Here is a 23,090-nt window from a genome sequence, read left to right on the forward strand (position 1 = left end):
ATTTGTGATGCCATTTTTGATATTATCAAAATTGATGTTAGATCCATGTCTTTAGCTGTATTAGCTAGAAGAGCTTTGTGGCTTAAATCTTGGAATGCTGATATGACATCTAAATCTAGATTACTATCTCTTTCTTTCCAAGTTAATAATTTATTTGGTTCTCAGTTGGATTCTATTATTTCAACTATCACTGGAGGAAAAGGAGTTTTTTGCCTCAGGATAAAAAACCTAAGGGTAAATCTAAGGCTTCTAACCGTTTTCGTTCCTTTCGTCAGAATAAGAAACAAAAACTCAATCCTCCTCCCAAGGAATCTGCTTCCAGTTGGAAGCCTTCCTCAAATTGGAATAAATCCAAGCCATTTAAGAAACCAAAGTCTGCCCCTAAGTCTGCATGAAGGTGCAGCCCTCATTCCAGCTCAGCTGGTAGGGGGCAGATTAAGGTTTTTCAAGGATTTTTGGATAAAATCTGTCCAAAATCATTGGATTCAGAGCATTGTCTCTCAAGAGTATCGAATAGGATTCAGAGTAAGACCTCCTGTGAGAAGATTTTTTCTCTCACGCATCCCTGTAAATCCAGTAAAAGCTCAGGCTTTTCTGAAGTGTGTTTCAGACCTGGAGTCTTCAGGGGTAATCATGCCAGTTCCTCCTCAGGAACAAGGTTTGGGGTTTTATTCAAACCTATTCATTGTACTAAAGAAAGAAAATTTGTTCAGACCAGTTCTGGATCTGAAAATTTGGAATAGTTATGTAAGAGTACCAACTTTCAAGATGGTGACTATAAGGACTATTTTGCCTTTTGTTCAGCAAGGACATTATATGTCCACAATAGACTTGCAGGATGCATACCTTCATATTCCGATTCATCCAGAAAACTATCAGTTTCTGAGATTCTCTTTTCTAGACAAGCATTACCAATTTGTTGCTCTTCCATTTGGCCTAGCAACAGCTCCAAGAATCTTTTCAAAGGTTCTAGGTGCCCTACTATCTGTAATCAGAGAACAGGGTATTGCGGTGTTTCCTTATTTGGACGATATCTTGGTACTAGCTCAGTCTTTACATACTGCAGAATCTCACACGAATCAACTAGTGTTGTTTCTTCGGAAACATGGTTGGAGGATCAATTTACCAAAAAAGTTTCTTGATTCCTCAGACAAGGGTCACCTTTTTAGGCTTCCAGAAAGATTCAGTGGCCATGACTCTGTCTCTAACAGACAAGAGACGTTTAAAATTGGTCGCAGCATGCCGGCTCCTTCAGTCTCAGTCATTCCCTTCAGTGGCTATGTGCATGGAAGTTTTAGGTCTCATGACTGCAGCATCGGACGCAATGCCCTTTGCTCGTTTTCACATGAGACCTCTACAGCTTTGTATGCTGAATAATTGGTGCAGGGATTATACAAAGATATCACAATTAATATCCTTGAATCCCAATGTACGACACTCTCTGACATGGTGGATAGATCACCATTGTTTGGTTCAAGGGGATTCTTTTGTTCACCCAACCTGGACTGTGATCACAACAGATGTGAGTCTTTCAGGTTGGGGAGCTGTTTGGGGATCTCTGACAGCACAAGGGGTTTGGAAATCTCAAGAGGCGAGATTACCAATAAATATTTTAGAACTCCGTGCAATTCTCAGGGCTCTTCAGTTCTGGCCTCTGCTAAAGAGAGAACCGTTCATTTGTTTTCAGACAGACAATATCACAACTGTGGCTTATGTCAATCATCAGGGTGGGACTCACAGTCCCCAAGCTATGAAAGAAGTATCTCGGATACTTGCCTGGGCGGAATCCAGCTCCTGTCTAATCTCTGTGGTGCATATCCCAGGTGTAGACAATTGGAAGGCGGATTATCTCAGCCCCCAGACTTTACATCCAGGGGAGTGGTCTCTCCATCCAGATGTGTTTTCTCAGATTGTTCAGATGTGGGGGCTTCCAGAGATAGATCTCATGGCCTCTCATCTAAACAAGAAACTTCCCAGATACCTGTCCAGGTCCAGGGATGTTCAGGCGGAAGCAGTGGATGCGCTGACACTTCCTTGGTGTTATCAACCTGCTTATATCTTCCCGCCTCTAGTTCTCCTTCCAAGAGTGATCTCCAAAATCATCATGGAACAGTCTTTTGTGTTGCTGGTGGCTCCAGCATGGCCACACAGGTTTTGGTATGCGGATCTGGTGCAGATGTCCAGTTGCCTGCCTTGGCCACTTCCGTTACGGCCGGACCTACTATCTCAAGGTCCATTTTTCCATCAGGATCTCAAATCATTAAATTTGAAGGTGTGGAAATTGAACGCTTAGTTCTGAGTCATAGAGGTTTCTCTGGCTCAGTTATTAATACTATGTTACAAGCTCGTAAATCTGTCTCTAGGAAGATTTATTATAGAGTTTGGAAGACTTACATTTCATGGTGTTCTTCTCATAAATTCTCCCAGCATTCTTTTAGAATTCCTAGAATTTTACAGTTCCTTCAGGATGGTTTGGATAAGGGTTTGTCTGCAAGTTCCTTGAAAGGACAAATCTCTGCTCTTTCTGTTTTATTTCACAGAAAGATTGCTATACTTCCTTATATTCACTGTTTTGTACAGGCTTTAGTTTGTATTAAGCCTGTTATTAAATCAATTTCTCCTCCTTGGAGTCTTAATTTGGTTCTGAAGGCGTTACAGGCTCCTCCATTTGAGCCTATGCATTCTTTGGACATTAAACTACTTTCTTGGAAAGTGTTGTTCCTTTTGGCTATCTCTTCTGCTAGAAGAGTTTCTGAGCTATCTGCTCTTTCTTGTGAGTCTCCTTTTCTGATTTTTCATCAGGATAAGGCAGTTTTGAGGACTTCTTTTCAATTTTTACCAAAAGGTTGTGAATTCTAGCAACATTAGTAGAGAAATTGTTGTCCCTTCCTTATGTCCTAATCCTAAGAATTCTTTGGAGAGATCCTTACATTCTTTGGATGTGGTAAGAGCTTTGAAATATTATGTGGAAGCTACTAAAGATTTCAGGAAGACTTCTAGTCTATTTGTTTTATTTTCTGGTCCTAGGAAAGGCCAGGAGGCTTCTGCTAGTTCCTTGGCTTCTTGGTTGAAACTTTTGATTCAACAAGCTTATTTGGAGTCGGGTCAGGCCCCTCCTCAGAGAATTACAGCTCATTCTACTAGATCAATTTCCACTTCGTGGGCTTTTAAGAATGAAGCGTCAGTTGATCAGATTTGCAAAGCGGCGACTTGGTCCTCTTTGCATACATTTACTAAATTCTACCGTTTTGATGTATTTGCTTCTTCGGAAGCAGTTTTTGGTAGAAAAGTTCTTCAGGCAGCTGTTTCAGTTTGATTCTTCTGCTTTTTTATTTAAGTTTTTTTCTTTCAAAAATGAAAATAAACTTATTTTTTTGGGTTGTGGATTAATTTTTTCAGCGAAATATGGCTGTTTTTATTTTTATTCCCTCCCTCTCTAGTGACTCTTGAGTGGAAGACTCCACATCTTGGGTATTGATATCCCATATGTCACTAGCTCATGGACTCTTGCCAATTACATGAGAGAAAACATAATTTATGTAAGAACTTACCTGATAAATTAATTTCTTTCATATTGGCAAGAGTCCATGAGGCCCACCCTTTTATGGTGGTTATGATTTTTTGTATAAAGCACAATTATTTCCAAATTTCCTTTGTTGATGCTTTCTACTCCTTTCTTTATCACCCCACTGCTTGGCTATTCGTTAAACTGAATTGTAGGTGTGGTGAGGGGTGTATTTATAGGCATTTTGAGGTTTGGAAAACGTTGCCCCTCCTGGTAGGATATCATTTATGAAATTATGTTTTTGACGATATCTTGGTACTAGCTTAATTTTTTTATTTAGCAGATTCTCACACAAAATAACTTCTGTTGTTTCTTCAAAGACATGGTTGGAGGATCAATTTACCAAAGAGTTTCTTCATTCCTCAGACAAAAGTCACCTTTTTAGGTTTCCAGATAGATTCAGTATCCATGACTCTATCCCCAATAGAAAAGAGACGTTTGAGATTGGTTTCAGCTTGTCTAAACCTTCAGTATCTATCATTCCCTTCAGTGGCTATGTCCATGGAAGTTTTAGGTAACTTTTCATATGAGACCTCTACAGCTTTGCATGTTGCACCAATGGTGCAGGGATTATACTCAGATATCACAACTGATATACTTATATCCCAACACTCAACACTCTCTGACTTGGTGTTTAAACCATTACCTTATTGTTCAAGGGGCTTCCTTGATCGTCCTACCTAAACTGTGATCACAAAAGACGCAAGTCTCACAGGTTGGGGAGCTGTTTGGGGGTCTCTGACAGCACAAGGAGTTTGGAATCTTCGAGAGGCGATGTTACCAATCAATATTATAGAACTCCATGCTATTTTCAGAGCTCTTCAGGCTTGGTCTCTATTAAAGAGAGAATTGTATATTTGGTTTCAAACAGAAAATGTCACAACAGTGGCATATGTCAATCATCAAGGAGGACTCGCAGTCCCCTAGCAATGAAAGAAGTATCTCTAATACTTCCTTGGGTGGAATCCAACTCTTGTCTAATCACTGCAATTTATATACCAGGTGTAAACAATTGGGAAGCGGATAATCTCATCTGTCAGACTCTACATCAGGGGAAGTGGTCTCTCCATCCAGATGTGTTCTATTAGATTGTGCAGATGTTGGGTCTTCCAGACATAGATCTGATAGCCTCTCATCTAAACAATAATTTTCCCAGATACTTTTTCAGGTCCAGGGATCCTCAGGTGGAATTGATGGATGCTCTAGCAGTTCCATGGTTTTACCAACCTGCTTAAATTTTTCCACCTCTGGATTCTTCTTCCAAGAGTGATCTCAAAGATCATAATGAAACAATCTTATGTGTTTCTGATAGCACCAGCATGGCCTCACAGGTTCTGGTATGCAGACATTGTCCGAATGTCCAGTTGCCAACCTTGGTCACTTCCTCTAAGACCAGACTTTCTGTCTCAAGGCCCTTTTTTCCATCCGGATCTCAAATCTCTAAATTTGAAGACATGGGAATTGAATGCTTGGTCCTTAGTCATAGAGGTTTCTCTGACTCTGTGATTAACACTATGATACAGGCTCATAAGCCTATTTCAAAGAAAATATATCACAAGGTTTAGAAAACCTATATTTCATGGTGTTCCACTCATGATTATTCTTGGCATTCTTTTAGAATTCCTAGGATTCTACAGTTTCTTCAGGGTGGTTTGGATAAAGGTTTGTCTGCCAATACTTTCAAAGGACAAATCTCTTCTTTTTTCTGTTTTATTTCACAGAAAGATTGCTAATCTTCCTGATGTTCACTGTTTTGTACAGGCTTTGACTCGTATCAAATCTGTTATTAAATCTATCTCTCCTTCTTGGAGTCTAAATTTGGTATTACAGACTTTGCAGGCTCCTCCTTTTGAGCATATGCATTATTTGGACATTAAACTACTTTCTTGTAAAGTGTTATTTCTCTTGGCTATATCTTCTGCTAGAAGAGTTTCTGAATTGTCTGCTCTCTCTCTCTTGCGTGTCTCCTTTTCTGATTTTCCATCAAGATAAAGCTGTTTTGCGGACTTCGTTTACATTTTTGCCTAAAGTTGTGAATTCTAACAACATTAACAGGGAAATTATTGTTCCTTACTTGTGTCCTAATCCTAAGAATACTCTTGAAAGGTCTTTACATTCTTTGGATGTTGTAAGAGCTTTGAAATATTATGTTGAGGCTACTAAAGATTTCAGAAAGACTTCTAGTCTATTTGTTATGTGTTCTGGTTCCAGAAAAGGTCAGAAAGCCTCTGCCATTTCTTTGGTATCTTTTTTGAAACTTCTGATTCACAAAGCTCATTTGGAGGTGGGGCAGTCTCCGCCTCAGAGAATAACAGCTCATTCTACAAGATCAGTTGCCACATTTTGAGCTTTCAAGAAAGAAGCTTCAGTTGATCAAATCTGCAAAGCAGCCACTTGGTCTTCTTTGCATACATTTTACCATTTTTATGTGTTTGCTTTTTCTTCAGACAGCTGTCTCAGTTTGAGTCTAGCGCCTATGATTTAAGTTTTTTTAATTTTTAAGAAAACGTAATTATTTTTTTGGATTTAATTTCTCAGTGGAAATAGCTGTTTTTATTCTATCCCTCCCTTTATAGTTACTTGTAGAATTCCATTTTATTATATCCCATCAGTAACTAGCTCATGGACTCTTGCCACCTATATGAAAGAAAACATAATTTATGTAAGAACTTACCTGATAAATTCATTTCTTTCATGGTGGCGAGAGTCCACGCGACCCACTCATTTTTGGGGGGGTTATGATTTTTTTGATAAAGCACGTTATTTATCCTGTTCCCCTTTTTATGCTTTTACTCCTTTTACAGCTCACTAACTTGGCTATACTTTAAACTAAGGTATGAGTGAAGTGGGAGGTGTATTTATAGGCATTTGAGGTTTGGGAAACTTTGCCCCCTTCTGGTAGGAATGTATATCCCATCAGTAACTAACTCATGGACTCTCGCCACCATGAAAGAAATTAATTTATCAGGTAAGTTCTTACATAAATGATGTGTAAACTAGGTCAATACATTTGTGAAAGTAGCACAGCAAATCACAATAACAAATCATATAACTTTAAAGTATCTATATCTACTATATATATCTGCAAATGTAGTATACATGATACATTGCACTGCATGTGAAGGGGGATTTTTATATTGGAAAAACAAGCCAAAAACTGCACCTTCGGATGAACATACACAGAAACTCAATCAAAAATCACTGTGAAATAAAATACTGTACCCCTGTTGGTCACCATTTCACCCAATCTGACCACTCTATCCAAAACCTCAAAATCAAGATTCTCAGAGGCAACTTCCAAAACACCATGGGAAGAAAAACATTTGAAATGAAAATGATAATGTACTTCAACTCTGGACTAAATGTAGACTCTGGATTCCTAACACATTATCAACATTTCTTGTAATGTACTTTCATATAGTCTATTACATTGTATATGCCACACTCTTTATACATAGGTACACAGGTAAGCCTATGTACAGTACATACTTTTGCCATTATTATTATTATTCCTTTTCTTCTTCTTCTTCTTTTATTTCTTCTTTTTTGACTATTTTATTCTCCCTATATACATAATTTCACATCTTTAAACATATTGATTCCATGTTGATATATAACTTCATGTCATTATATGCTCTTTGTAAAACTATATATTTCCCCTGTCTGTTTTCCTACACTGAACACTGTCTGCCTCTGTCCCCTAAGCCCCCCTCATGATTTTTATGACACCCCCTCCTCTCCCTGAACTCAGACCTCTATAACACGTTCTGTCCTTTTAGCCATTCTGTGTTTCAAGATATAAACTAAATTCCATTGAATTGGTTGGTATTGGTTTAGATTTGACAAAGGAAGGAACACTTCCGAAAGCTTGTCAACTTCTAAATGTATAGTTAGTCGAATAAAAAAGGATCATTGCTCAATGCAATACCCTTGTTATTTTGTTCTCTCTCTCTCTCTTTTTCTTTCTCTCTTTCTCTCTCTTTCTCTCTCTCTCTCTCTCTCTCTTTATTTTTTTTTATAGGTAAATAAAAAAAAATCAAGGCTCTATTTCTGTTTAACTTGAGTGATATATATATATATATATATATATATATATATATATATATATATATATATATATATATTAGCAAAAATGCTTCTAGTAAAAACTATGACCGTTTCAGTGAGAGCTTTTACTGTGCACAGCATGTCTATCACAGAGCTGGAAGTGTTGCATATTGCATCTGTGATGATGCAAATTTCTGCAAGAATCAAGGGAAGAGAATGACATAAAAAGATAGCATATTCTATTCATCTTCACATCATAATCACATTTATAGTGATGACATCATATGCACACACTGATTTTCTTTTTTTCTTTTTCTCACAGGCATTAAACGTGGACATTCAGTCAGTAGCCAGCTCAGCAAAAGAAGAAAGAATTAGCAAGAATAAAGCTCTGCTGTATAACTATGTCTATTCTGTAGAAACAAGTAACTGAATGACACAAACTGAAAAGTGATAAATGTACCCAAAGGTATTATTCCCAATGGTTAGATAGAGACCCATTCTGGTATGGGTAAAACATTACTTTATATGACTCATTTCCCTTTGCAATATGTTTTTAAACTGATAACAGAACATCCTTCTTCTATTTATTGGATCATCTGGCAGTGGAAGCTCTGTCCAACCATCCCTTCCTTCTGCATTTATCTGCCATTTATGTCAGAGAACCCTGGAACTGACAACATTCTGACGCTAGTTTCCTTATCCTTACCGCCAGAAAGACTCCGCCCCTGGATCACTCTTTCCCAGACCACTCAAATGCTGCCCAGTCTAAGGTGAATGTTTTTAATGGTTGCTTCAAAAACGTACCTTTTAATCCTTGCAGCCGCTCCAGCGATTCCCCCGGCCGTCGGAAGCCTCTGCGACATCAGAAATGACTAATCCGTCTTTCTCCGGAGGAAGCCAGATTCGTCATTTTGGACCCGCGAAGATGGCTTGTGGCGGGCGGAGGAAGTGCTGGAGCGGCTGCCAGGATTCAAAGGTAAGTTTTTGAAGAGAACGAGTGAAATGCCCTTGTTTCTTTCATGTAATTGGCAAGAATCCATGAGCTAGTGACATATGGGATATACAATCCTACCAGGAGGGGCAAAGTTTCCCAAACCTCAAAATGCCTATAAATACACCCCTCACCACACCCACAATTCAGTTTTACAAACTTTGCCTCCTATGGAGGTGGTGAAGTAAGTTTGTGCTAAGATTTCTACGTTGATATGCGCTTCTCAGCATTGTTGAAGCCCGATTCCTCTCAGAGTACAGCTAATGTCAGAGGGATGTGAAGGGAGTATCACTTATTGAATACGATGATTTCCCTAACGGGGGTCTATTTCATAGGTTCTCTGTTATCGGTCGTAGAGATTCATCTCCTACCTCCCTTTTTCAGATTGACTATATACTCTCAATTTACCATTACCTCTACTGATAACCGTTTCAGTACTGGTTTGGCTATCTGCTATATGTGGATGGGTGTCTTTTGGTAAGTATGTTTTTTATTACTTAAGACACCTCAGCTATGGTTTGCATTTATATAAAGTTCTAAATATATGTATTGTACTTATATTTGCCTTGAGTCAGGTTCATGTATTTCCTTCTGCAGACTGTCAGTTTCATATTTGGGAAATATTAACATCTTTTAAAGAAATCATTTTTCTTACCTGGGGTTTAGTCTTTTTTCAATTGACTACTTCTTGCAAATTGTGGGCAGCATTAGGCCCACGGGTGCATCAAATGCTAAACTTTATTGCGTCATTCTTGGCGCGAAAATATTTTTGGCGCGGAAAAATACATCTATGACGCAACTTCGTCATTTCCGGCGTCATACTTGACGCCGAGACCTTTCACATGGTTGCGTCATTAGTGATGCGAGTGCGTCATTTCCAGTTATTTTTGGCGCCAAAAAAGTTTACGTTACGTTGTACGTCATACTTGGCGCCAAACTTTTCATTATTTCAATACCCCATTGATGTTTGCCTCTTGCTTTTTTCTCTATCAGAGGCCTATGCTATTTGCATTTTTTCCCATTCCTGAAACGGTCATATAAGGAAATAAGATAATTTTGCTTTATATGTTCTTTTTTCTCTTACATTTTGCAAGATGTCTCAATCTGATCCTGCCTCAGAAGATTCTGCTGGAACATTGCTGCCTGACATCGGTTCTACCAAAGCTAAGTGCATTTGTTGTAAAATTGTTGAAATTATTTCGCCGAATGTCATTTGTAATAGTTGTCATGATAAACTTTTACATGCAGATAGTGTATCCATCAGTAATAGTACATTGCCAGTTGCAGTTCCTTCAACTTCTAATGTACATGATATACCTGTAAATTTGAAAGAATTTGTTTCTGATTCTATCCAGAAGGCTTTGTCTGCATTTCCACCTTCTAATAAACGTAAAAGGTCTTTTAAAACTTCTCATTTAGTTGATGAAATTTCAAATGACCAACAACATAATAATTTATTCTCTTCTGATGAGGATCTATCTGATACAGAAGATCCTTCCTCAGACATTGACACTGACAAATCTACTTATTTATTTAAAATAGAGTATATGCGTTCTTTATTAAAAGAAGTGTTAATTACTTTGGATATTGAGGTAACCAGTCCTCTTGATGTTCAGTCTAATAAACGTTTAAATGCTGTTTTTAAACCTCCTGTGGTTTCTCCAGGGGTTTTTCCTATTCCTGCGGCTATTTCTGATATGATTTCTAAGGAATGGAATAAGCCAGGTACTTCTTTTATTCCTTCTTCAAGGTTTAAAAAATTGTATCCTTTACCAGCAAAATCTATAGAGTTTTGGGGAAAAATCCCCAAAGTTGATGGGGCTATTTCTACTCTTGCTAAACGTACCACTATTCCTATGGAAGATAGTAATTCCTTTAAGGATCCTTTAGATAGGAAGCTTGAATCTTATCTAAGGAAGGCCTATTTATATTCAAGTCATCTTCTTAGACCTGCAATTTCCTTGGTTGATGTTGCGGCTGCATCAACTTTCTGGTTGGAGAATTTAGCGCAACAGGATTTGGATTCTGACTTATGTAGCATCATTCGCTTACTGCAATATGCTAATCATTTTGATATTATCAAAATTCATGTTAGATCCATGTCTTTAGCTATTTTAGCTAGAAGAGCTTTGTGGCTTAAATCTTGGAATGCTGATATGACATCTAAATCTAGATTACTATCTCTTTCTTTCCAAGGTAATAATTTTATTTGGTTCTCAGTTGGATTCTATTATTTCAACTGTCACTGGGGGAAAGGGAGTTTTTGTGCCTCAGGATAAAAAACCTAAGGGTAAATCTAAGGCTTCTAACCGTTTTCGTTCCTTTCGTCAAAATAAGGAACAAAAACTTAATCCTCCCCCCAAAGAATCTGCTTTCAATTGGAAGCCTTCCTCAACCTGGAATAAATCCAAGCCTTTTAGGAAACCAAAGTCAGCCCCTAAGTCCGCATGAAGGTGCGGCCCTCATTCCAGCTCAGCTGGTAGGGGGCAGATTAAGGTTTTCAAGGATATTTGGATAAAATCTGTCCAAAATCAATGGATTCAGAGCATTGTCTCTCAAGGTTATCGAATAGGATTCAGAGTAAGGTTTGAGGTTTTATTCAAATCTATTCCCCAAAGAAGGAAAATTTATTCAGACTAGTTCTGGATCTAAAAAATTTTGAATTGTTATGTAAGAGTACCAACTTTCAAGATGGTGACTAAGGAATATTCTGCCTTTTGTTCAGCGAGGACATTATATGTCCACAATAGACTTGCAGGATGCATACCTTCATATTCCGATTCATCCAGAACATTATCAGTTTCTGAGATTGTCTTTTCTAAACAAGCATTACCAATCTGTTGCTCTTCCATTTGGCCTAGCAACAGCTCCAAGAATCTTTTCAAAGGTTCTGGGTGCCCTACTCTCTGTAATCAGAGAACAGGGTATTGAAGTGTTTCCTTATTTGGACGATATCTTGGTACTAGCTCAGTCTTTACGTACTGCAGAATCTCACACGAATCAACTAGTGTTGTTTCTTCGGAAACATGGTTGGAGGATCAATTTACCAAAAAAGTTTCTTGATTCCTCAGACAAGGGTCACCTTTTTAGGTTTCCAGATAGATTCAGTGTCCATGACTCTGTCTCTAACAGACAAGAGACGTTTAAAATTGGTTTCAGCCTGCCAACACCTTCAGTCTCAGTCATTCCCTTCAGTGGCTATGTACATGGAAGTTTTAGGTCTCATGACTGCAGCAATCCCCTTTGCTCGTTTTCACATGAGACCTCTACAGCTTTGTATGCTGAATCAATGGTGCAGGGATACAAAGATATCACAATTAATATCCTTAAATCCCAATGTACGACACTCTCTGACATGGTGGATACTAGATCACCATCGTTTAGTTCAAGGGGCTTCTTTTGTTCGGCCAACCTGGACTGTGATCACAACAGATGCGAGTCTTTCAGGTTGGGGAGCTGTTTGGGGATCTCTGAGAGCGCAAGGGGTTTGGAAACCTCAAGAGGCGAGATTACCAAAAAATATTTTAGAACTCCGTGCAATTCTCAGAGCTCTTCAGTTTTGGCCTCTGTTAAAGAGAGAACCGTTCATTTGTTTTCAGACAGACAATATCACAACAGTGGCATATGTCAATCATCAGGGTGGGACTCACAGTACCCAAGCTATGAAAGAAGTATCTCGTATACTTGCTTGGGCGGAATCCAGCTCCTGTCTAATCTCTGCTGTACATATCCCAGGTGTAGACAATTGGGAGGTGGATTATCTAAACCGCCAGACTTTACATCCAGGGGAGTGGTCTCTCCATCCAGATGTGTTTTCTCAGATTGTTCAGATGTGGGGGCTTCCAGAGATAGATCTCATGGCCTCTCATCTAAACAAGAAACTTCCCAGATACCTATCCAGGTCCAGGGATGTTCAGGCGGAAGCAGTGGATGCGCTGACACTTCCTTGGTGTTATCATCCTGCTTACATTTTCCCGCCTCTAGTTCTCCTTCCAAGAGTGATCTCCAAAATCATCATGGAACAATCATTTGTGTTGCTGGTGGCTCCAGCATGGCCACACATGTTTTGGTATGCGGAACTGGTTCAGATGTCCAGTTGCCCGTCTTGGCCACTTCCGTTACAGCCAGACCTACTATCTCAAGGTCCGTTTTTCCATCAGGATCTCAAATAATTAAATTTGAAGGTATGGAAATTGAACGCTTAGTACTAAGTCATAGAGGTTTCTCTGACTCAGTAATTAATACTATGTTACAAGCTCGTAAATCTGTCTCTAGAAAGATTTATTATAGAGTTTGGAAGACTTACATTTCATGGTGTTCTTCTCATAAATTTTCCTGGCATTCTTTTAGAATTCCTAGAATTTTACAGTTTCTTCGGGATGGTTTGGATAAGGGTTTGTCTGCAAGTTCCTTGAAAGGACAAATCTCCGCTCTTTCTGTTTTATTTCACAAAAAGATTGCTATACTTCCTGATATACACTGTTTTGTACAGGCTTTAGTTCGTATTAAGCCTGTCATTAAATCAATTTCTCCTCCTTGGAGTCTTAATTTGGTTCTGAAGGCTTTACAGGCTCCTCCATTTGAACCTATGCATTCTTTGGACATTAAACTACTTTCTTGGAAAGTGTTGTTCCTTTTGGCCATCTCTTCTGCTAGAAGAGTTTCTGAGTTATCTGCTCTTTCTTGTAAGTCTCCTTTTCTGATTTTTCATCAGGATAAGGCGGTTTTGCGGACTTCTTTTCAATTTTTACCTAAGGTTGTGAATTCTAACAACATTAGTAGAGAAATTGTTGTCCCTTCCTTGTGTCCTAATCCTAAGAATTCTTTGGAAAAATCCTTACATTCTTTGGATGTAGTAAGAGCTTTGAAATATTATGTGGAAGCTACTAAAGATTTCAGGAAGACTTCCAGTCTATTTGTTTTATTTTCTGGTCCTAGGAAAGGTCAGAAGGCTTCTGCTATTTCCTTGGCTTCTTGGTTGAAACTTTTGATTCATCAAGCTTATTTGGAGTCGGGTCAGGCCCCTCCTCAGAGAATTACAGCTCATTCTACTAGATCAGTCTCCACTTCGTGGGCTTTTAAGAATGAAGCTTCAGTTGATCAGATTTGCAAAGCGGCAACTTGGTCCTCTTTGCATACATTTACTAAATTCTACCGTTTTGATGTATTTGTTTCTTCGGAAGCAGTTTTTGGTAGAAAAGTTCTTCAGGCAGCTGTTTCAGTTTGATTCTTCTGCTTTTGATTTAAGTTTTTTTCTTTCAAAAATGAAAATAAACTTATTTTTTTGGGTTGTGGATTAATTTTTTCAGCGGAATATGGCTGTTTTTATTTTTATTCCCTCCCTGTCTAGTGACTCTTGAGTGGAGATCCACATCATATGTCACTAGCTCATGGACTCTTGCCAATTACATGAAAGAAAACATAATTTATGTAAGAACTTACCTGATAAATTAATTTCTTTCATATTGGCAAGAGTCCATGAGGCCCACCCTTTTTATGGTGGTTATGATTTTTTGTATAAAGCACAATTATTTCCAAATTTCCTTTGTTGATGCTTTCTACTCCTTTCTTTATCACCCCACTGCTTGGCTATTCGTTAAACTGAATTGTGGGTGTGGTGAGGGGTGTATTTATAGGCATTTTGAGGTTTGGGAAACTTTGCCCCTCCTGGTAGGATTGTATATCCCATATGTCACTAGCTCATGGACTCTTGCCAATATGAAAGAAATTAATTTATCAGGTAAGTTCTTACATAAATTATGTTTTTTAATAGGTTTCTTAAAAACCGGGCACTAATTCATCAAAATTGACATTCACTTTAAAAAAAACATTTAAAACTGGCATTATGTTGGCAAGATTTACAGTGTATTACAGTTCAGGGACACACCTTTAGAAAAGCCTATTGAAAGTTGTTTTCCTTACCTGCTTTGCTGTGGCTGATGTCCTCTAACTGCTCTGAGGTTGGCAGACAAACTACAGTTTTTAGATTAAAATTTTAAGAAAAGCTAACAAAATTAATAATAAATGTACATTGCAGGGATGTTTCTTTAATTAAACATCATATGGGGATTTGTAAAAACAAGGCTAAGTTTTGATATACAAAGTTCCATAGCATAGAGAAACTATTAGCCAAGGGACATTAAACCCAATTTTTTCTTTATTATTATGTTATTCTTTGTTGAAGAGATATCTAGATAGGTAGCGTGCACATGCCTAGAGCAGTGCATGACAGGAAATAGTGCTGCCATCTAGTGTTCCTGCTAATGTATAACATTATATGGCGACAGCCTCCTGAACTTACTTTCTTGCTTTTCAACAAAGTATAACAAGAAAACAAAGAACATTCGATAGAAAATAGAAGTAGATTGAAAGGTTGATTAAAAATGTATCATGAAAGAAAAAATGTTGGTTTTATGTCACACCATACTAAAATACTTGTACATGAGTTAATACAAAATAATAATAATAATAAAAAAATAAAAATATTTGTGAATGTCATAATGTTTTAATGTGGAGAAATAAGAAAAGTACTTATCTTTATGTACAAGTCATGTAAGTATTATGGATATACAGTATATGTGTTTCTCAGCATTAAGCTATTTTTTTAGAACCAGATACATTTAAAATTATATTGATCTATCCAACATATAATTCAAGAACTTACATTTTACATTTGATTGTTGCATTTTATATTGATCAATGCATCATATTAAACAAACAATGTTTTAAATATATACAGAGACATTTATGAAATCTTCAAGTTTAATGCATTTAGCACAATAAACTATCGGCTAGATTACGAGTTTTGCGTTATGAGGCGTGCGGTGCTAACTTGCACGTTATTCTCAACGCTCACTTCCCTACAGCGCTGGTATTACGGGTTTTTACAAACCCGGCGTTAAAAGGCAAGAAGTAAGCATAGAGCAAAACTGTGCTCCACACCGCACTCCAATACCGGCGCTGCTTAAGTCAGCGGTGAGCTGGTTGTTCGTGCTCGTGCACGATTTCCCCATAGACATCAATGGGGAGAGCCAGCTGAGAAAAAATCTAACACCTGCAATAAAGCAGCGTAATGCTCAGTAACACAGCCCCATTGATTCCTATGGGGAAACACATTTTATGTTTACATCTAACACCCTAACATGAACCCCGAGTCTAAACACCCCTAATCTTACACTTATTAATCCCTAATCTGTCGCCCCCGACATCGCCGACACCTACATTATATTTATTAACCCCTAATCTGCCGCCCGACATCGCCGACACCTACATTATATTTATTAACCCCTAACCCCCTAACTTAAATATAATTAAAATAAATCTAAAGAAAACCTTCAATTAATAACTAAATAATTCCTATTTAAAACTAAATACTTACCTGTAAAATAAACCCTAAGATAGCTACACTATAACTAATAGTTACATTGTATCTATCTTAGGATTTATTTTTATTTTACAGGCAAGTTTGTATTTATTTTAACTAGGTAGAATAGTTACTAAATAGTTATTAACTATTTAATAACTACCTAGCTAAAATAAATACAAATTGACCTGTAAAATAAAACCTAACCTAAGTTACACTAACACCTAACCTAACCCTACAATTAAATAAATTCCCTAAATTAAATATAATTCCCTAAATTAAATACAATTCCCTAAATTAAATACAATTAGCTAAATTACAAAAACAAACACTAAATTACAGAAAATAAAAAACAAATTGCAAGATCTTTAAACTAATTACACCTAATCTAATAGCCCTATCAAAATAAAAAAGCCCACCCAAAATAAAAAAAAACCCTAGCCTAAACAACCACCCCAACAGTAAAACCCACCACCCACACAACCAACCCCCCAAATAAAACCCTAACTAAAAAAACCTAAGCTCCCCATTGCCCTGAAAAGGGCATATGGATGGGCATTTCCCTTAAAAGGGCATTTAGCTCTATTGCGGCCCAAAGCCCTAACCTAAAAATAAAACCCACCCAATACACCCTTAAAAAACCCTAACACTAACCCCCAAAGATCCACTTACAGTTTTGAAGATCGGACATCCATCCTCAACGAAGCCTGGAGAAGTCTTCATCCAAGCGACAAGAAGTCCTCAACGAAGCTGGGAGAAGTCTTCATCCAAGCCGGTAGAAGTGGTCCTCCAGACGGGCAGAAGTCTTCACCCAGACGGCATTTCTATCTTCATCCTTCCAACGGGGAGCGGCTCCATCTTCAAAACATCCGGCGCGGAGCATCCTCTCCAATCGATGGCTTCTTCTACAATGAAGGTTCCTTTAAATGACATCATCCAAGATGGTGTCCCTTAGCTTCCGATTGGCTGATAGAATACTATCAGCCAATCGGAATAAAGGTTGAATAAATCCAACAGCCAATAGAATTGCATCAGCCAATAGGATTTTTTCAACCTTAATTCTGATTGGCTGATAGTATTCTATCAGTTAATCGGAATCTAAGGGATGCCATCTTGGATGACGTCAATTAAAGGAATTTTAATTGTAGAAGAAGTCGTTGTTTGAAGAGGATGCTCCGCGCCAGATGTCTTGGAGATGGAGCCGCTCTGCGTCAGAAGGATGAAAATAGAAGATGCCGTCTGGGTGAAGACTTCTGCCCGTCTGGAGGACCACTTCTGCTGGCTTAAATGAAACTTCTCCCGGCTTCGTTGAGGACTTCTAGCCGCTTAGACGAAGACTTCTCCCGGTAAGTGGATCTTCGGGGGTTAGTGTTAGGATTCTTTAAGGGTGTATTGGGTGGGTTTTATTTTTAGGTTAGGGCTTTGGGCTGCAATAGAGCTAAAAGCCCTTTTAAGGGCAATGTCCATCCAAATGCCCTTTTCAGGGCAATGGGGAGCTTAGGTTTTTTTTAGTTAGTATTTTATTTGGGGGGTTGGTTGTGTGGGTGGTGGGTTTTACTGTTGGGGTGGTTGTTTGTATTTTCTTTTACAGGTAAAAGAGCTGATTTATTTGGGGCAATGTCCTGCAAAATGCTCTTTTAAGGGCTATTGGTAGTTTAGGCTAGGTTTTTTTTTCTTTTGGGTGGGCTTTTTTTATTTTGATAGGGCTATTAGATTAGGTGTAATTAGTTTAAAGATCTTGTCATTTGTTTTTTATTTTCTGTAATTAAGTGTTTGTTTTTTTTGTAATTTAGCTAATTGTATTTAATTTAGGGAATTGTATTTAATTTAGGTAATTGATTTAATTGTAGGGTTAGGTGTTAGTGTAAGACAGGTTAGGTTTTACTTTACAGGTCAATTTGTATTTATTTTAGTTAGGTAGTTATTAAATAGTTAATAACTATTTAGTAACTATTCTACCTAGTTAAAATAAATACAAACTTGCCTGTAAAATAAAAATAAATCCTAAGATAGATACAATGTAACTATTAGTTATATTGTAGCTAGCTTAGGGTTTATTTTACAGGTAAGTATTTAGTTATTAATTGTAGGTTTTCTTTAGAATTATTTTAATTATATTTAAGTTAGGGGGTTAGGGTTAGACTTAGGTTTAGGGGTAATACATTTAGTATAGTGGCGGCGACGTTGGGGGCGGCAGATTAGGGGTTAATAAATTAAGGTAGGTAGCGGCGAGGTTAATAATATTTAACTAGTGTTTGTGAGGCGGGAGTGCAGCAGTTTAGGGGTTAATATGTTTATTTTAGTGGCGGCGATGTCCGGAGCGGCAGATTAGGGGTTAATATTTTTATTATAGTATTTGCAATGCGGGTGGGCCTCGGTTTAGGGGTTAATAGGTAGTTTATGGGTGTTAAAACAAGTATATATGGAAAGAGAAGAAATGGCGCAAAAGGCAGGACTCAAGAGAAAGCGTTTAATGACACAGTATATTACACAAATATATATGCACTTACAAGATTAAAATAAGTGTACTGCAATTAGGAGGATCATGGGTGGTACAGTTCTTGTTGCTTCCCACAGCCGGCTTGTTGTGATTGCCGAGCGCTGCTGCACTGGATATGACTGGCAGGTAAATCCGGATACCTTGTCAGCAAGTCCTGTGGCTGTTGTGAGTGCAGGATACCAGGACCCTTTTTCCAGCCTAGATTGTCAGTTCAAAACCCTGACGCGTTTCCCCCGGTCAGCGGCCGGGCTTCTTCAAGAGGGATTTAAAAGTGAATGTGTTGGAATGAGCGCTCTTCCTTTTTGAGTCCGATTCATCCAATTAGAGCTCAGAGATGTGTGCAGGAGCTCCTATCATATTGCTCAAAACATCAAGCGGAATTTGTCCAATCAGGGCTCGGAGGTGTGAGCCGGAGCTCCCGTAAGATTGCTCCTTAGATAGATTCAGGCAAATATTGATGCCCGTATGTTTCTAAAATAGCGATACTCAAAGGCTAAAACATTGTGGTTGCCTTATTTATGCGGTCATGTTAATAATGTTACAACAAGATAAAAACAATAAAAAAACTTACATTTCTATACTATAACAACTGATAAAACATATGGGATAAATTTCATTTCTATATTTAACAATGAGTGATCTTCAAAATTTATAAAAACCTTTCAATGAACGTTGCCAATGAAAGCAAAGGTTCATTTGCAAGATACGAGTTTTTTCAGACATAATTAAACCTGTCATATATAATATGAATGTTCAAGGTAACTGAGCATATTGCTCCTACATATCTTTTATTAAAATCATTTATTTATTTATAAACGAAATGTTAATAATCTGGTAAAGAATGTTAATGGTTTTATGGGGTAATATGCTATAGAATATTTTTTTATTTTATTATCGATATTTTTGATATTTATTGTTGCAGATATTGATTATTGGTAAATGCTTGTTACAAAAAATAATACTAATAAGTTGAAATACTGGTAACAACAAGATCCATAACCTAGTGTAATGAGGACCTATAATAACTAAATAATAAAAACTATTTGATTTAAAATTTAAAAGTTATATAAAAATATTAATATATATATATATCCTTTAAAATTCTAAAAACATTATGTAGAATTTAAAATGAATTGATGTATGTTCTAGGAAAAAGGATCTAGAAATAGATTGTTTGATTGGTACTATTTTAAATTATTTTAACTACTAAAAATACAATTTAGATAAAAGCTGCTACATCAATATCTATATTCATACCGAGTGGTTGGAGTGTTTTAAGTTTATAAATCCACTTGGTTTCAAGTCTCCTTAGTTCGAGTAGCCTATTTGGTTTTGAAGGGGGTACCCAATCTATAACTTGTATTTTGAGTGAACTTGGGTTACTATCGTGGCACTCAGAAAAATGCCTGGGTACACTGTGTTTGAGCAGTTTTTCTTTTTATATTATAGATGTGTTCGTTAGTTCTTCTTCTTATTTTACGTTTCGTGCGGCCTACATATAATAGGCCGCACCCACATTCTAGCAGATATACCACATATGTTGAATCGCAGTTACTTCTAAATGTGATGTTATATGTATTAGTCAGTTCACTGTTCGAGAAAGTTGGTGTTTTATTAATATGTTTGCACATATTACATCTTGGTTTGTTGCATCTCATAGTTCCTTTCCATTCGATCAGCCAATAGAATGCGAGCTCAATCTGATTGGCTGATTGGATCGGCCAATCGGATTGAACTAGATTCTGATTGGCTGATTCCATCAGCCAATCAGAAAATTCCTACCTTAATTCCGATTGGCTGATAGAATCCTATCAGCCAATCGGAATTCGAGGGACGCCATCTTGGATGATGTCCCTTAAAGGAACAGTCATTCGTCGTTCAGTCGTCGGTCCGGATGGATGTTCCGCGCTGGATGTCTTCAGGATCCTGCCGCTTCGCTCCGGATGGAAGAAGATCGAAGATGCCGCTTGGAGAAGATGTTTGCCGGTCCGGATGTCCTCTTCTTGCCGGATAGGAGGAAGACTTTGGAGCCTCTTCTGGACCGGATTATGGATCGCCAACCCCCGCTTGGGTTGGATGAAGATCTTGGAGCCAGGACGGATCGGTGAACCTGGTATGGTGAAGATAAGGTAGGAAGATCTTCAGGGGCTTAGTGTTAGGTTTATTTAAGGGGGGTTTGGGTTAGATTAGGGGTATGTGGGTGGTGGGTTGTAATGTTGGGGGGGGGGTATTGTATGTTTTTTTTTACAGGCAAAAGAGCTGAAATCCTTGGGGCATGCCCCGCAAAGGGCCCTGTTCAGGGCTGGTAAGGTAAAAGAGCTTGTAACTTTTTTAATTTAGAATAGGGTAGGGAATTTTTTATTTTGGGGGGCTTTGTTATTTTATTAGGGGGCTTAGAGTAGGTGTAATTAGTTTAAAATTGTTGTAATATTTTTCTTATGTTTGTAAATATTTTTTTATTTTCTGTAACTTAGTTCTTTTTTATTTTTTGTACTTTAGCTAGTTTATTTAATTGTATTTATTTGTAGGAATTGTGTTTAATTAATTTATTGATAGTGTAGTGTTAGGTTAATTGTAGGTAATTGTAGGTAGTTTATTTAATTATTTTATTGATAGGGTAGTGTTAGGTTTAATTATATCTTAGGTTAGGATTTATTTTACAGGTAAATTTGTTATTATTTTAACTAGGTAACTATTAAATAGTTCTTAACTATTTAATAGCTATTGTACCTGGTTAAAATAAATACAAAGTTACCTGTAAAATAAATATTAATCCTAAAATAGCTATAATATAATTATAATTTATATTGTAGCTATATTAGGATTTATTTTACAGGTAAGTATTTAGCTTTAAATAGAAATAAGTTATTTAATAAGAGTTAATTTATTTCGTTAGATAAATATTATATTTAACTTAGGGGGGTGTTAGTGTTAGGGTTAGACTTAGCTTTAGGGGTTAATCCATTTATTAGAATAGCGGTGAGCTCCGATCGGAAGATTAGGGGTTAATAATTGAAGTTAGGTGTCGGCGATGTTAGGGAGGGCAGATTAGGGGTTAATACTATTTATGATAGGGTTAGTGAGGCGGATTAGGGGTTAATAACTTTATTATAGTAGCGCTCAGGTCCGCTCGGCAGATTAGGGGTTAATAAGTGTAGGCAGGTGGCGGCGACGTTGTGGGGGGCAGGTTAGGGGTTAATAAATATAATATAGGGGTCGGCGGTGTTAGGGGTAGCAGATTAGGGGTACATAGGGATAACGTAGGTGGCGGCGGTTTACGGAGCGGCAGATTAGGGGTTTAAAAAAATATGCAGGGGTCAGCGATAGCGGGGGCGGCAGATTAGGGGTTAATAAGTGTAAGGCTAGGGGTGTTTAGACTCGGGGTACATGTTAGAGTGTTAGGTGCAGACGTAGGAAGTGTTTCCCCATAGGAAACAATGGGGCTGCGTTAGGAGCTGAACGCTGCTTTTTTGCAGGTGTTAGGTTTTTTTTCAGCTCAAACAGCCCCATTGTTTCCTATGGGGGAATCGTGCACGAGCACGTTTTTGAGGCTGGCCGCGTCCGTAAGCACCGCTGGTATCGAGAGTTGCATTTGCGGTAAAAATGCTCTACGCTCCTTTTTTGGAGCCTAACGCAGCATTTGTTTGAACTCTCGATACGAGTTAATTTTATGGTGCGGCCAGAAAAAAGCCCGCGGAGCGTTAACAGCCCTTTTACCGCCGAACTCCAAATCTAGGCCTAAGTGTGGCCCAAGGATAGGATCTGACTTTAATAATGGCCAATGCTTCTTGAAAATATTTTCCATTTTCCTGGTGCCCTCATTGTAGGTTGTAATGAATCTAGGTTGGTTCATTGTACCTGCTTGTGATTTAATAACTGTATTATGTATTTTGGTCCCCAGCTTTTCAGTGAATTACTCATTACTGGTTTTGTTACCGATAATTGATACTCTATCCTTATTTGATGCTTTATCCTTAGCTTGCTGTATGATTTCATGATTATACCCTTTCTCTAAGAATTTATTCTCCAATATAAGGGCTTCTGATTCGAAATCAGCTGGATGTGTACAGTTTCTTTTAATGCGTAGAAATTGGCTGTATGGGACATTATTAATCCAGCTTTTCTTATGGGCACTCTTTGCTTGTATAAAGCTGTTACGATCAGTTGTCTTACGATAATTTTGCACTGCAATCTTACCTACACTATCTTTAAACAATACTAGGTCCAAGAATTCTATTTGGATTTTTGAGTATGACTTGGTGAATATTAGATTATAATTGTTTTGATTAATAAAGCTCATAAAATGTTCTATTTGATCTACCTCTCCCTTCCAAAGGATGATAATATCATCTATATACCTTCCATAACATAATATTTTATTGATGAAGGGGTTGTTTTCCCAGATAAATTCATTTTCAAATGCATTGACGTATAGGTTAGCATATGATGGGGCAAATGTGGTCTTCATCGCTGTGCCCCTAGTTTGAAGATAAAATTATTTTTCAAAAATAAAATAATTATGATATAAAATGAAATTGATACTATCTACAAGGAAATCTATATGTTTATGTGGAATCTGCCATTTCATCAATTCTTCCTGGACTTTCTGAACCCCTAATTT

The 23,090-nt window shown here is 37.6% G+C and overlaps 1 protein-coding gene across 1 annotated transcript in view; it reads left to right on the top strand.

Moving 5' to 3' along the window:
* The window catches only part of TFPI (tissue factor pathway inhibitor), a 165,039-nt gene extending 156,373 nt beyond the window's left edge, over positions 1-8,666 (top strand). The window contains exon 9 of the mRNA XM_053698530.1: positions 7,935-8,666. Within this exon, the coding sequence (XP_053554505.1) occupies positions 7,935-7,990 (56 nt within the window). The 3' untranslated portion in view covers positions 7,991-8,666. The remainder of the gene's footprint in view (positions 1-7,934) is intronic.
* The last annotated feature ends 14,424 nt before the right edge of the window (positions 8,667-23,090 follow it).

Source organism: Bombina bombina, chromosome 1, assembly GCF_027579735.1.
Source record: "Bombina bombina isolate aBomBom1 chromosome 1, aBomBom1.pri, whole genome shotgun sequence".
Lineage (NCBI taxonomy): Eukaryota > Metazoa > Chordata > Amphibia > Anura > Bombinatoridae > Bombina > Bombina bombina.